This window comes from Centropristis striata, chromosome 14, assembly GCF_030273125.1.
Source record: "Centropristis striata isolate RG_2023a ecotype Rhode Island chromosome 14, C.striata_1.0, whole genome shotgun sequence".
NCBI lineage: Eukaryota > Metazoa > Chordata > Actinopteri > Perciformes > Serranidae > Centropristis > Centropristis striata.
The window spans coordinates 14,770,992-14,786,983 of record NC_081530.1 but is presented as its reverse complement, the minus strand read 5'-3'; the positions used below and the strand labels follow the sequence as shown (position 1 = coordinate 14,786,983).

The 15,992-nt window shown below is 39.2% G+C and overlaps 2 protein-coding genes across 2 annotated transcripts; both read right to left on the bottom strand.

Moving 5' to 3' along the window:
- Positions 1 to 1,008: 1,008 nt before the first annotated feature.
- On the bottom strand, positions 1,009 to 9,993 carry wu:fc38h03 (acetylcholinesterase collagenic tail peptide). The gene is made up of 18 exons (XM_059350214.1): positions 9,747 to 9,993; positions 8,980 to 9,094; positions 8,138 to 8,247; positions 7,899 to 8,018; positions 7,629 to 7,673; positions 7,456 to 7,482; positions 5,995 to 6,066; positions 5,832 to 5,894; positions 5,714 to 5,740; positions 5,585 to 5,629; positions 5,244 to 5,279; positions 5,088 to 5,168; positions 4,757 to 4,853; positions 4,510 to 4,649; positions 4,283 to 4,402; positions 3,668 to 3,797; positions 3,046 to 3,148; positions 1,009 to 1,926 (listed from the first exon to the last, which is right to left on the bottom strand). The coding sequence occupies exons 2-18, from the start codon at positions 9,074 to 9,076 to the stop codon at positions 1,857 to 1,859; spliced, it is 1,383 nt and encodes a 460-aa protein (XP_059206197.1). The 5' UTR covers positions 9,077 to 9,094; positions 9,747 to 9,993; the 3' UTR covers positions 1,009 to 1,856.
- Positions 9,994 to 10,647: 654 nt separating this feature from the next.
- LOC131985104 (cytochrome c-a-like) lies at positions 10,648 to 15,103 on the bottom strand. The gene is made up of 3 exons (XM_059350145.1): positions 14,838 to 15,103; positions 13,490 to 13,667; positions 10,648 to 11,636 (listed from the first exon to the last, which is right to left on the bottom strand). Exons 2-3 carry the CDS (start codon positions 13,656 to 13,658, stop codon positions 11,377 to 11,379), a joined length of 429 nt encoding a protein of 142 aa, XP_059206128.1. The 5' UTR covers positions 13,659 to 13,667; positions 14,838 to 15,103; the 3' UTR covers positions 10,648 to 11,376.
- Positions 15,104 to 15,992: the final 889 nt, after the last annotated feature.

Here is a 15,992-nt window from a genome sequence, read left to right as displayed (position 1 = left end):
ACATGCCTTTGTGACTTAAGCAAGAAATGGTAACACTTTATTTTGAAGGTGTCTACATAAGAGTCACACAAGCCTGTCAGAAACATGACATGACAAGTATCATGAGCATTAATGTTACTTCAAAGTGTCATTAATGTTCATGACACATCTCATGTCATGTTTATGACACACTCATTTCACTCTTATGTAGTAGACACCTTCAAAATAAAGTGTTACCATGTCTTGCTTAAGTCACAAAGGCATGTTAAAAAATGCCTAAGTCACATTTTATTTTGAATTAGGCATAATAAATCTGCTTAAGTCACACACTTGACATAGGCCATTATCTTAAAGGGGTAAAAGCACATGATCTGATCAAGTGAGGATGTAGGCGATTTTACCATAGGTGGCCGGCATCATGAGGAGACGATTTAGGCAAAAAAAAAACAATTTTGACAAAAAATTACTTGGGCGATTATTTTAACAGTATGACGATATATCCTGCCTATTATCTTATTGCTTAGTTTACTGACAGATATTTCTTGCACCTTCCTGTTTAACACGGAAAAAATCTCTCACCTAATTTTGTATTGTGAAATATCCCCCCAAAAATTTGGATTGATTTGCTCTTTCACTTTTCTGTTCTTTTAGTCTTAAAGATATTACAATAATCCAGATAATAACACTCTTGAACACCTGATTAATTGTATTATTCTTTATGCAGTTTTTAAAAAAAATAATTAATTACCTAAGTCTGTCTCCTGAAGCTGTTTAGTTTATTAGAGAACAAAAAATATTTTATTTTGAAAAAACAGCTTTCTCCTGAAACCCCTAACAGAATATATTTTTGTCTTTCCTTATCCATGTATTTATTTATTTTATATAATTGTCCTTAATATTCTTTTTTTAATTAATTTTTTTATAACTTTTGTATCACTTATATTTATTCTGTAAATACCATTGATGTTTACCTAGATTTTTGTATATTATCTTGTAACTATCTTTTGTCTTTGAAAACAAACAACAAAGTGAAGGCCTAATCTTTATTAGTGTACAGTGTTTTATGAACATTACAGTCATGCAGGCAGATTATCAACTAATCACATTTTACTGAATTAATTCATAGTCATTTTGATGTAACTGAGCAGTTTCTTCATGCTGCTGTGATAATCAAGTGTTCTTCTTGCATTATGACATTCATTTTCATCCTGTCGGGTATTAATTATTACTAACATTCACTTAAAGAGGGCCACACTTTGGCGAGTACATTTACAGCTCTGGATAAAGCAGTCTGCTGTGTTCTGGTACACATTTACATGCAAAATCACAGCATTGCACTTCATAAATACATGTTTCCTAATACATTGCACAGGAATAAACACATTAACAGTACACACCCCTGATTTGCATACTACAATATATATAGTATCAGTAATATAATTGCCGTTTTTTCTTCAAAAAAGACTTTTTCTCTCTTATTAAAAAAGTAGTTCAGGATACAGCTTATTTTGCATCAACAGTCAGCAAGTCATACACATTGTAAGTATTTCATATGATACAATCATTAATCATTAAAATGTTCCCACCATCACCAGTGTCCATAACAGTACTACAGCCGGTGGTGTGACGGTTAACAGGAAGCTGCTCCCTGAGGCCAATAAATGAAGTAAACCTCCAGGGGAGACGGTCGGTTCAAAGCTGACTCCCATGACTTTTAATGGCTCAGAGCAGGCACAAGAGCTTTCCTTTAGGACTCCCTCTCAGTCCATTAGTTATTTTTAAGGGGTGAGACTTCTGTAGAAGTCTGAAGTATAATCCCCGTGATCAGAGAGAGGAACTGCAAAGTTGCAATCCGACCATTTTTTCCACTTTCAAGTTCAGGTGAAATACTTGCAACCAGTGGAATCAATGAGGCAAGAGTCAGTGCATCTGAGCTGCCCAAAGGACCTGCAGAAGACATAGAAAATCATTTTAAAAATATTTTTAAGTGCAACTAATTGCACTACTGTATGCATATAGTGTAAGTGTGTACTTATATTTGCACTCAGTACATTTCCAGGTTATGCAGCACACCTCCAAATTTTCACTATTGTACTATTTATTAAAGCAGTAGCTGCTTATTTGGCCTCTTGCAGAAAGCTAGATGAGAAGATCAACACTCCCAATGTCTGTACATTAAGTATGGAAGTAGAGCCAGGAGCCAGTTAGCTTATTTTAGCATAAATATGTGGTTTGGTCTTCATTGCTCTGCTAAAAAAATAAGAAATAAATAAAATGAAGGTAAAGTAATTTCAGTTTTAGTTTTCAGCTATAATATCTCAACAGAAATAAGGAAACCCCATCAATTTCTCTTAACTCCTGTGACATTGAACCACAGAAATCACATTGGACACTCAAGTAGCTCAGAGATTAAACATTGAACATTATGGCCATTCCTATACAGTTCTCAAAGCATTAATTTATATGTATATAAAGCTAAATACGTCTGAGTCATCATGCCTGGCCCGAACAAAAACTAAAACTGGTATAAAACAAGCCTGATTCCAAAAAAGTTGGGACGGTGTGAAAAACATAATAAAACAGAGTGCAATTATTTACAAATCCTTTGTGACCTATATCCAATTTAATGCAGTACAAAGACAAGCTTTTTAATTTTAATACTGGAACTAAAAAATAAATTGAAAAGTCAAAACTAAAATGAAACAAATGAATTCAAAACTGTCATAATCTTGGGTATCACGAAAACGAGTATACATTTCTCCAAAATGTTAAACTTTTCCTTTAGCAATAAGTATAAAGGATGCAGCTTTGTGTGATTTATGCAGCTAAATCATTTTACAGTAAGCTGTGCCAGGATGATACACCATCTCCGAATTGTTTCAGGCACATCACAGTGAGTACAGTAGTTCATTCAAATGACCTTTACAATCCTTAGATGGGTGCAGCATAAGTGTGCTTCTGATTAAAAAGGGAATGGCAACGTGTTGTGTGGCATCTAGAATGGCAATGTGTCCCTAAATAAATGGACATTGTATTTTTGTGTATGAATGCTGTCAGTAAACATACCCAGGAAGATACGATTTGCAGGTCTGATACCCAAAGTCCTTTCCATCACACTCTTCAATGCCATCATGTCTGTAGCCATCTCCACAGTAGGCCCACTTACAGTCTGAAGTGGCGAAAGGAAAGGGGATGAGGAGAATGTAGTGGCAGAGTTAGGGGGGGAGAGAAAAGGAGGGAGGGAGGGAGGGGAGAGAGAAGACGTTACTGATTGCTTTGGCACTCGTTTGTGTTTCAGTGATGCCAATACAGCAGTTTGTTGCTAATTTAATTGAACAGAGGAGAAGAGAGAAGTGAGAGGATGGCAGGAAAAGAGGGTGAGATTAATGAAAGATCAAGGAAAGGTTTCACAGCGCTTACTGCTTTTATCCTGTGTCATGTGGGTTCAGACTCTCTGGTGCACTGTAGCTCTGCAGGGCATCTACAGTGCAGCTGGATATGCACGTGTTTGGTGGTGTTTGTGCAGCAAAAAGCCTAATTTTCTTTTTTGAAGAATAGTTCAGTTTTTGTTGACTAATATGAATAGTTTTAAATTTTGTTACAATGTATTCCATTGCATTAAGGGTATACATCAAACACATTACATCTACATTACTGGGCATGTGAGCAAAAGATGCATGTAACTTACTGAGACAAGCATCAGTGACAATCTGGTTTCCATCATCACACTCCTCTCCATGCTGGGCTTGCACCTTTCCATCCCCGCATGAACCAACTCTGTCTGGGACTTTCTCTGTGGACTGGAAGGGCTGGAAGGGCTGGACAAGTTGAAAGAAAACAAATACTTGTTGTTGACATTTCAGAAAATGAGAAATCTTCCACAGTGACGTTGGTGGTTAGCAGGAAAATAAGTCAAAGTCTTAAGGCAAGACTAGGTTTTATTAGGTGGAAAAGGTTTTTAAGGTTTTGTTAAGAAAAACTTAACTCAAGGTCCACTTATTCGCTTTTTCCACAGCTCTTCAAGTGCATCTAATGCTCTTCATGATAATGTCTGTTCTGACAACAACCAAGCCAATCAACTGAGAAAACACCCTCCACTGACAAAGACTGTGGGAAATATCCCAAAAAAGCAGTAAGTGAACCATGAGTTGAGATTTTTGTCAAAACTAAACATTTGTACTAAAACATTCCCCAGTTTCACCCTAGATGTATAAACACAAGCTGTAAATGTGCTCATTGGCTACGTTTTACAAAAATCTGTAGTGTTACAGCTCAGTATAAGAATAACACTAACAGTCGCTACCTGTATGGGCTTCCATCCATCTTTATCTTTAAAGTAGAGCACCCTCTGATCCTTCCTGAATGCTATTGCGTTGTCCAGACGTAGACGCTCCATCTCCTCCTCATTGTTCACCACAAATATCTGCACAGATACACACAGGAGAAAGTGATCATTGATTTAGTATGAACATGGATTCCGTTTGGATGGTAATGTTGTAAGAGAGCAGTTTTCTGTGAGTCAGGTCTTACTGCAGGAACTTTATTGGGGCCACCCCGTTGAGTGTAGCTTCCAAAAGGAGCATTATTTGCTCCAACAGTGGAATCACAGTCACAGAGACCTGGTGGACCAGGAAGACCCTTCTCTCCTTTTTCCCCGACTAGATAGAGACCTGCAGAAAAAAAGGTTTAGGGAAGGTGCAATACAAAGAAGCTTACTCTTATTATTCTTATATATTGTAATTTGAGACTGATTGTGCATGTGTGTGAGTTACTGTACCTGAAGCAGGTGGTCCAGGTGGTCCTGGATGGCCATTTTGACCTGGGGGTCCTTGAGGTCCCATGACTCCTGGGGCTCCAGCATGGCCTTTACCACCCTGTGAAAACCAGGCAACATCTCAATATTAAAAAATACACACAGAGACACTGAAGGTGACCTGTATGCCAATGCCACTGGAGCATAGCTGTGATAAGACCACACAGCCCATACAGAAGTCTGTATTTAGAGCTGGAAGTTTACTTTGAGTGACTGGTTTAGTCGGGAGAGGACGTAGCTCTCATTTTACATAAGGAGGAAGAGAGTTAAGTGATGTTGTGCTGTCTTTCCTCACCTGCTTGCCTCTCTTCCCTGGCCGCCCAGTAGGTCCTCTCTTCCCTGTGTGTCCTTGCTCTCCCTTTGGTCCCTGCTCACCCTGGAAAAGGAGTAATGAATTATCAGTTTAAGTCAGATTTCTTACTGTCCCTCCTCATTATCGAATCATTCTTACCTTTTGTCCGAGCATCCCAGGCAAACCAATGGAACCCTACATGGAGACAAATGACAGCTTGATGTGAGAGAAGTCATTATCTCAGCAGAGCAGGCACTCATAAACTGTTTAATGTTAATTGAATCTGTCTCAGAGATAGAGGGCTCAAGAGAGCTTGAAATGCCTGGACCTGAGAGAAGGTTTCACAAACCACTTTGGAATCAAACCAGTAATTGAGTTTTTCTCACCTTTAAAGTCCATTATTAAATACCATGAAGTGTTCAAAGTTAATTACACAACACCATATTTTCAAAAACAATTTAAGGATTTGCAATAAAAGATAATGACATTTCTCCACCAACCTTATCGCCTTTTGGTCCTGCTGCTCCAGGTTCACCGTAACCCCCCTTTTAAAAAAGGATGGAGAGAAAAATGTAAGTAAATGTTTTGTAGTGACAAATGTGCCCTGTAAGAAGTGATTCTGAACTTACCTTGTCTCCTTTATAACCAGGCAAACCCTGAAAAGATACACAAAGAATATAACAGCAGATAATGAAAGGCAAAAATATACATAATTGTGTGGATTATGTTATAAAAATTGGGACTAACCTTTGTCCCCGGTGGTCCCCTCAGTCCTGGTAATCCCATAAGTCCTGGATCCCCTTTCTCACCCTAAAAAACATATGCAAGGGTTCATATTGTCTCTTTGTTATGCTGCACATATTTGTGTAAAACCTGAATACAGCACCTGGAGTGATACTATGAGACCTACCTCTGGTCCCTCTGGACCAGGCCATCCGGGTGGTCCTTGTTTCCCTGGCAGGCCTGGAGCCCCTGTACGGCCCTACAGAAACACAAACACAAACAGCCAAATGGAAGAAAATTGGTTAGCCAGCACCTCTAAAGCTAATTCATTAACACGTTGCATGTTGTCTAAACCAAAAATATTAAATCCGTCTTAAAAGTATTAACATAAGCTGTAATTTTACAGTGGGGTTTGAGTGCCGAACTATTTTCTAGAGTTTCGTCTATCTTCTCATCTAACTCTTGGAAAGAAAGCAAATAAGCATATACCCAAAATGTAAAGGTATTCCTCTAGATCTTGACTGATTCTGGATGGAAAAATGATTAGACCACCCTTGTTTTCTCCTTGCTTTCTTGTTCATTTAATGCCTTGTACAACTAAAGGTACATTTGTTTGGACAAATATAATGATCAACCAAAATAGCTAATAAGAGTTTAATTTAAGAGCTGATATCTACCCATTTCCATGGTTTTCTTTATAGTGATTTTGGTTATTATATATAAGAAATTGAAGAAAAATGTGTCTTATAATTTTTTCCATGACTGTTTATGCTGATGATCTGCAACTTTTTATGTCTGTCCAGCTGCTTCGTTCATGGCCCCATTTTCCCTGAAAAAGAGGTACTGATTTTCATAGAGACTAACTAAGAGGTAAATAAGGATCAGAAACAAACAAGCACGTCAAACCCTGACCTCCTATGATTTCCTAATCGGACAAGACAGAGGACAAATCCCTGCATGCAAAAGCTTTAACAATGCCACTGAGATTTGCTAATTAGTGGACAGGAATAAAGGCTTAATCGATCTTGCTCTATAGCCAGTTCTCTGCAAGCAGGAGAGCCAAATGTATTACACAACAGCCTCACATCTCGGTGACACCTGGACCAGCATCCCAGAGCTGCTGCCATGCTAGCAATGTGCTCTCATTTAGCTGGCTGTCATTAAAACAGCAGCCTGTAGAGACACCATGGACCTGCTGCTGCGTGGAGTGATTTATCACGGAGAGCAAAAGCACTTAGGGAGATTAAAGTGCAGAAGTGGAGTGCTGGAGAGCCTGGATCAGCAGGACTGGAGTCCAGTACGAGGGCTAATGGAGCCAGGCCAAGGAAAGAAGGAGAGAGAAGAAAGAAGCAGAGGAAAAGGAAAAGAAAGAGGGGGATGATAGAGAGGTGAGGAGCGGGAGGATGACTGTAGACATCCAGGGATGTGATCAAGCTTTGGTTCAGAGTCTAATGTAGCATGACCCATTTAGCAGCTGCAGAGGATATTCTGAGCACATCAATAGACAAATCACATCACAGAGATTGAGGATGCAGGGAGGGAACGACGGAGAGAGAAATCCAGATCCCATTATTTCAAGGACATGCAAGATGGACCAGAGAGAGACGAGCAAGGGAACGCGACATGCAGGAGGGGAGGATCGACTGACCTTTGACCCCGGACGTCCAATTTCTCCCTGGAGGAGGACAAATGAGGGGAGAGGAGATGTAGCACTCGTTAGAGCAGAGAGGAGCACAAGGACACATGCACACAAACTTCTATAGCAAAATACATTAGAGACATAATTCAAGACCTATAAAACGAAAAAACACAAACACACACCTTCTCCCCTTTTGGTCCTCTAATGCCAGGTAATCCACCATGACCCTGAAAGTTGACACCAAATTTATATCCAGCTCACATATTCCAATAGAGCATGGTACATTTGTAGGTAAATCAATACTATAAAGGTCATTTTGTTTCATTTCCATTTAACAATATTTCCATTCACTGACTTTACCAGGCTGATTACATTATCTGATGGATGTTGATCATCAGACTTAAGTGGTGCAGGCTGATGTGAGGCTCTACTATTTGGAAAAAGGCCCTTACCTCTGGGCCCTGGGGTCCTTGAGGTCCTGGAGGTCCAGGTGAACACCCAGGTATCACAGGTTTTGGCTTTTCCTGTACTTCTCCTCCAAAAACACTCGGCTCTAACACGCCAATACCATCCTTCAGTCAAAAAAAAATCCAACAGAATAGAGTTTCAGTCAGTGTCCTATAATGTGAGCATATAAATGTGTGTAAATGTATTTATGCAAGCAGGTGTGATTGTGCTTGTGAACACCTACAGGGATGCCACGCTTCCACAGCTGAGGAGGCGGAGGGAAGAGCGGCGGTGGAGGCGGTGACATGAGACAGCAGGGGTCAAATGTCAGCGGCTCATCTAGAAACCTGAGAGCTGAGAGGAAGACAGTCTGCCGTCATGAAGCACAGTGGTGAAAGGTACGTGCAACACGTGTTCCTTAGTGGCACATAATGGGAAATGTACAGTATTTATTATTACAATAATTCAATTATATAAATTATCAGCCAAAAGTGCAGCATCTACACACTCAGATACAGTAGGTTGCAGTCGCTAGTATTTCATTTTAATTCTAAGGTCTTATAAAATCCAAAGTATGTTAGTCAAGTTTTTTGATGTATAGAGATAAATAAATGTTGGAACTAGTGGCTGACAAATATGATGATTTCAATTTTAGAAATGAACACTGATAAAATATATATATATATATATATATTTTAAAAGAAGCTAAATAAACATTAGAACTGTATATACAGAATCAGACATTTGCTGACCATTCAGATAAGGAATAAAGAAAAATAAAATATATCAATACAGATTACATATACATAGATACCGTTACCGGTTTGTGATAGGCCAGTATCGGCAGATAAAACTGTCTGACCATTAATTGAAAGCGTCAGAACTCTCCTTTGTTTTTTTGTGTTAACAATAGAGATGTCAGTCAGGTTTGGTTAGATTAGAGATATGAAATATTAAATGATCCATCTTTGCTCACAACATCTGAGTCTTTTTTATCCTCAGATGTGCATTAACTAAAAAAGCCCCAACTATATTCATATACTATAGACAAATCCATAGTGACAGTCAGTCCCCCACTCAACTTACCTGAGCCTGCTGAGAGGATGCTGTCCATGTAAGAGTGACGGGCCCATGCAGAACACAGAAGAATGTGGAAGGACACTGCCAGTCTGAGCGGATCCATCCTGCTGGTTTACTGTGCCTAAAGCACACAACACAACACAGGCAGTTAAACACAAACACAAACACACACACACACACACACACACACACACAATCTCTCTCTATTTCTGCTGAGCTTAATGCACTTACTGGCACCTGTCACTTTTCCTTACTCTCTCTAGAGGGTGTCACTATTTGATTACCCCCTCTAACCCCAGAAGCCTTCCTCTCTCTCTCTGTCCTCATATCATAATAAACTTGTTGCAGCTCCACACTGCAGCAGATGCAGCAACCGCTGTAATTCCAGCCGTGCACAAGCCCCCTACAGCCTTGTGCCAGAATTAGACCTGGGGTGGAGTGGGGGGCTGTCACTCAGGCTTATTATGACTTCTGGCACTTTATGACAGAAGTCATACAGTAAGACTGTCACAAGTTAATTCACACAAACATCACCAGTATTCTCACATTTCATCTAGCAGTAGATGCAAAAAGATGGTAGAAGTCCTATAATGATAACCCCGTGCAGAAAATATGTTGCACCGGGTTCAATCAGTAATCTTCATTAATATTGCTCAACATTTCCCCCTCTATTTCATCTAATTATCCAATGTATTAATGCCCTAGTGGTTCAGATGTTACACAGAAGCATTGTGATCTCCATCCATGGCTTTAATGCACAAGATCCACCTTACCTTCACTTGAAATTGCTCCGCACTTGTAGACACGCTGTCTGGCGCTCCTCTAACCTAAATGAAATGCGCGGTGTGCAGTCCCACAGACTGTTGTGGCTCCTCTGGCATTTGGCGTGCTGTAGCCAATCTGGACCGCTAATAAATCTGATCCACTTATCGACCCGCTTCTTTTCCCTCCGCCGGTCAATAACAACACAATTTCTCGAGGGATGACCTTTTTTTTTCTTCTTCCCAGAGCTTAATGCCAAGCAGAGGCCACTGAGTGGAGCCAACACAGCGGTGGGAGCTCAGGATCAGAGGATCATTGTGTCTTCTGATTCGACTTCAGTGCAGCTGACGGAATGGCTCGGATGGCACTAACATTTCAAGTCGGTTTGCTTACACTCGTTGGCACGTTTTATGTCTCCAGTGGTGCTGATGGGCTCGTCAGCAATGAACCGGCGCCCTCTGCTGGATATTTTAGTTAATGTAGGAAATAATAGTGAAATCAATATTCCATATTCTTACATAATTTCATTCTCCAGTATGTGACATATTCATATCTGACAATAAAGGCGAAAGGACTGCAAGCTGACAGTTTTTTTGGTTGAACAATCACTAATCTAAAAAAACTGAAACTTAAAAGCACTTTTCAATTAAATTTAAAACTAAAAGTCTACATTTTTTAAATAAATATTTTCTTGCAATGCCATAGATGAGCAAATGATAATGCTATAAGGGCCAATTTTCATAGCATAGTATACTATGAATCATGAACAACAGCAACCCTACTCTTTAACTATATAACTGTATTTATGCTTTTTATATGTAATTACTGATGTTGGCCCTTTTTACTGTCACATCTCAATTGGTTTATCCCCCTATCCCCGAAAAAAATGGTCAATTGAAATCATTTACTCAAGCAGAACTTTTATTGCCACATCCATTTCCTGAAGTCAAGGTCAAGGTATTCTCCAGAAAAGTAATAACAGTAACTCAATATAAAGAATATAATATAAATGTAAGCACTTAAGATGAACCCGTATACAACATGTTGTTATTAGACCAGGGGTAGAACTTGTAAATTTAATTTTTCTGTAAATGACAAATCTGTCATTAAGCCGAATACACACATTCATTTAGAAAAGAAAAAATACAAAACACTCATTTTAAAGTGCAGCTTTATAACAAGTCCACCCCGTAACTATAAAAAGAGAAGGAAAAAAGTACATTTCAGCACCATTTAACACACTCTCAGTCAACCCATGTTAAGAGTGTAGAAGAATACAACATGTACACAGAATGAGACTTATAAGTAGTAAACAAGAAGTACAAAAATAAATCTTAAAAACAGCAATCAACATTGCGGTATAGTTAAAGTGGCAAAAATGCAAAGTAGTTTGTAAAATAGCCTATTTAGGTAAACAACTCCAATCCTAGGAAATCCCAAAGGAAGACTGCCTCTTTAAGAAGCCTTGACTGAGGAAATGTCAAAACCCACAAGTTGCACGAAGGCTGACTCATACGATAATTAAAAACAGTCTCCTACACACAGAAACAGTGTGGCAGCAATGCTGTACTGGAACAAAATGTAGTGATAGACATTTTAAAAAAACTATTGTGAATTAGTTAAAAATCATGACACAGAAATTTATTTTTTTGTGGTGGATTTGGATTTGGAGGTGGATTTGGATTTGGGGGAGGAAGGGGGTGGGGATGTGGATTTGGATTCGGAGGTGTCAGTGGAAGGTGGGGTTGGGGTATCAGGGGAGGTGGCGTCCTTTAAATAGGCTACAATATGCTCTCTTTCCTTTTTCTTCCTGATCCCACTGAAGATCATCTTGGTACCAGGAATGTACTTCTTAGGGTTTTGAAGGTACGTATTTAGAGTCCCCTCATCCCAAATGATGCCTTAAAAAACAAAAACATACATATTAATCACACTGGCCTGTTTAATATTTGTAAAACTTTGCATTATGTTTTCATGTGCATTATCCTCATTGTAAAAGTATATGATAAATCTGAATTCTCATGCATGTGATTATGCACTGTGTTTATGTTTTATTGCCTCTTGTTGAGTCAGAGAAGACATACCACAGCTGCCTGTTCAGACCTGCTGCGGTGAAGCTGAGTGACTGTACAACCAGGAAGACTATCTTCATTCCTACTCTATAAATTGACTTGCGACTCAATATGCCGACTGAGGGTGTTCACTCTTTCTGTTACACCAATGAGATATTGCCACGATCTCTGTGAGCCAATAATTTCATTGCTGTCAAATTTAAATTTCCTTTCTCTGCTTCTGTAAGCTGTTATTTCACTGTTAGATCGCTACGATTCTCTTCCAGCCCTATTCCCCTCCAGTTTTCAACACAAGTGCCCATATGTCCCACTCCACATCACATCCATCCATATTTTAAGCATTGCTCTTCAAAACCACTAGCACGGTCTAGACTCCAGTGGGGGATACTGTCTAAATGACAAAGTCTCCTTATATTTGTTAAACGTTTCTATTTTGCGCTATGTCAAATACATTTATGTAAATGCACAATATGTACATTTATACTGCTACTGGGTCTCTCACCTACAAAAGACAGAATTTGGTGATATCATGAAGTAGAATTGGATCATAGGAGGTGTCTTTACTACCATTGCAGTCAGCTTTCCCTGGAAGGGACTCTTTCAGTGTTTTTGACTCAGGAAGTTTTTACTGGAGAAGAATTACATATTAAACCTTTAATTACTTGTGAAGCCTCCTTTCAAATGAGTTTGAAATATTTTTATTTCCACAAGAAGGAAAAGTAAACAAAGTAATTAACATTATATGAATGACTGAAAATTCTGCTTACTGCCAAGATATCTGCACTGTTTTTGAAGAAGCTTTGCCTCCTATTAGTGCATGACCCCTAAACTTCAATGTGACTCTACTGGTTTCCACTAAAGTCGAGTACCCGGAATGAGGCGGGTCTCCCTCGCCAAAACGCCCCTAATTTGAATGTGAGCCGTCCCTAGCGGCCGTTTGACCGGCTTTTTGACCGGCCGTTTTTTGGTCCTGTCGAAGGGCCATTTTTCTCCCCTAAAAAAAGCCTGGTTGGTGATTGGATAGAACGCTAAGTGGGATGTGACATAGTACTCGACGCCACAAGAACACGAGCCATTTTTAAAAGTCGGTGAAGTAGTGAGTAGTCACAACATGAACACAGCAACAAGAAACACAGCAAGCTCTGCTCCTTCCATCTCAGCGTCTCCTTCCTTATTGTTTACATTTGGCGCGTCTACCGTGTTTAATCTGTTGTGTACGTGACCTCACGGTTGAAACTGTCACTAAGCGATTATGCGACAATCGAAAACCATACGTCACCTCCGGAGTCTCGTTAATCCCTCTGGGGCCTTTTTTTGTAATGGAGAGACACGCTGAGTGAGCGGCCATTTGAGAGGGCGTGGCCTGAAACTTTCCCAGCGGCTACTTTTTACCCCATGGAAACACACCTATATATTGCATTAATTTCCCTGCAGCATTTACTGATTTCTACTCTACTATATTAATCCAGGACCAAAGAGAAAGTACATCCAGCCTGTGCATGTGCTCTCTTGTGTTTCTAATTTGCCTGTATTTTACTATAGCTTTAGTTGCATCTTGATCAGTTACAGTATTTACATGCATGGACCTTAGTTTATACAGCAACCACTCTGTCACTCAACAGACTATTTCTCTCCAACTTGCTGTAACTGACATGTTGTGTAAAAGCTGCAGTGATCCATACCTTTATCAATATTGGCCTGTGTATAGGAGTAGCCTTCTGCCTGTCCTGTCTTCCTACCAAACAGACCCCACAGGTTGGGCCCCTGTTTGTGGCGGCCCCCCTCTTCCACTGTGTGACACTGGGAACATTTCTGGACAAACGATTTCTTCCCTTTTGCGATGTCCCCCATGACCAGCAACTGGGAGGAGAGGTGAGAGATGATGGTGATTAATGTGTGTTACAGTCAGTCACAGGCATTTAATCAGCATTCAAACAAACAAATTAAAATATGTATTTTGGGGGCAACATTGCTGCCACCTCCCTTTTGAATGCTCCCCCGACACATCAGACAGTCTCCCTCACTCCCCTCTTTCAAAGCTGCTCTCAAAACCCACCTATTTAAATCTGCTTTTAATATGTCATCTGTTTGATCCTCATTCTCCTTTCTCATTGTTATTCTTGTTTGTTGTTACTGTTATGGCTTTCACTGTCCAGTTTTAACATATGTACCCATACTGTTACACCGATTGTTATGTTAGTGTTATTGTCCATAGTTGTGTCTTTGAGTACATTTAAAGCACTATACAGATAAATTGTTATTGTTATTATTATTATTAAATCATTTGGGCATTTACAAAATTTGGGGGGCACTTTTAAAAAGTAAATTAAATAATGTGTAATGCCCATATTAGAATGCATACAGTGATCACCTTGTGCCAATATGAGTAAATAAAAGGTATGATATCAGTTAATGTATATGTAACAGCGCTGTTTGTGTTAGTGTGTTTGAGACTTAATGAACTTAATGAAAGTAAAATGATGATTCAGTGTAGGATTAGGATACAGGCTTAAAATGTTGTTTCTGAAATGGGTGGAATTTATGCTCCAGGGTCATGGTTTCCTGAAGTAATGTGAGATTACTTTCTGACACTGGAATAAACATTAGGTCTGACACTATTTCAGACACAATGCTGTACCATAGTGCTGTAAAGGGTACATGGGTAATTAAGTTACCCTCACACTTCCGGATTGTTGCTAAAATGTTATGAAACATGGATTGTATACACACAAACAAGTTAACAGAAACAGAAATGTAACACTTGTGTGTCTCTCTGTGTTGTTGCTGAACACCAACTGTTTGTTTATTCGTCTGAATGAAAAAGACAACGGCCACACAGCCTAATAGTTATCTTATTGTTACTATTAAAACATAAAACTGCGTGACTAAAGAGTAAATACGGTAAAGAGCGAAGCGGTAGAAATCAGTCACGGTAGATTGCGATGGCAACATGATGTTTTCAACTGAAGTATGCACTAAAACTCAACAAACAACGCCATTATAACCAAAAGGCACACTTTTTATCCGTACCTGACGGGTTTGTGTAGTTCAAATTTCTCCAGGTGTAAGTTTCCTCCCTTTTCCAAAGTTTTGTTGTTTGTTTGCTCGCTTGAAGTTTCTAGCCGTTTGCCAAAGTAACGTCAGTTGTGAGAAAAGACCGGATTTGAACCTCAACAACAAATGCTGTGAAATTTAAGAAGGGAGTGGCTCGGTCGGGTCGAATAAGATGTGATAAAACACATTGCGCAACTCAGTGAAGACGACACAGTATGTGGGTCACACCCATTTAGCTTCCACAGGCAGGTGAGGCGGGTTTTGTTTGTAATGCCTGGGAACATAGTTAGGTACTCCTGTAGTTGTTGGAAGTTGAATAGCTTGTTGAAACTATCAACGCAATGGAATGTGTCACTTTTACTCTGTAGGGCATTCTTGGGATTATATCATAATGATTTTCATAATGAGTCGTGCTCTGCATGATGCTGTGGAAGTTATGTGGTATTAAGTAGTAGAACAAGTTTCTCCACAATGATTTTTACGTCACTGAGCTCTGGCACACACGTGGAGCCAAAACCGGAGACCCTGCTAGTAACTATACTAGTATGCTCCTATAAGGATCAATGACGTGATCTAACCCATTGTCAGTTGGTGTAACCAGTAATTTTTTCCCATAAAAATCTAATATCTAATACAATCCACGTTTACATTGCAGCATTATGGTATAACAAATTTTGCATAATTTGTAAAAACTTTAGAAAAAAATGGTTGTTTTAAGAATATGTTCTGCTCAATACTGACAAAATGTGGAAATACTCAGAAATATGCTTTTTAAAATTAAGTAATTATGTGTATAAGTCCACTTAAATCCACTGTAGTTGGATAAAGTATTTAATATTTATCATTATTTTGTGGTTACACCATTTGACTTCCTCAAACCTTATTTGTCACTGACCCATAAACAATACCCAATAGTCACACAAATACAATTGCTAGCTAGTTTATCAACGAGTCACTGAAAATAAGAGCATGAGAGCACCAAAAATGTCCCTTCTGTTGTGGAAATTGCGGATGCTGGACTTCACACACAAATAAGTAGACTCCAGACGTTTCAAGGTCGAAAATGTTTTTATAAAATGACTTGTGAGGAGAAGTGACATTAACAATCAACTGTGAATCACAGTACAGTGT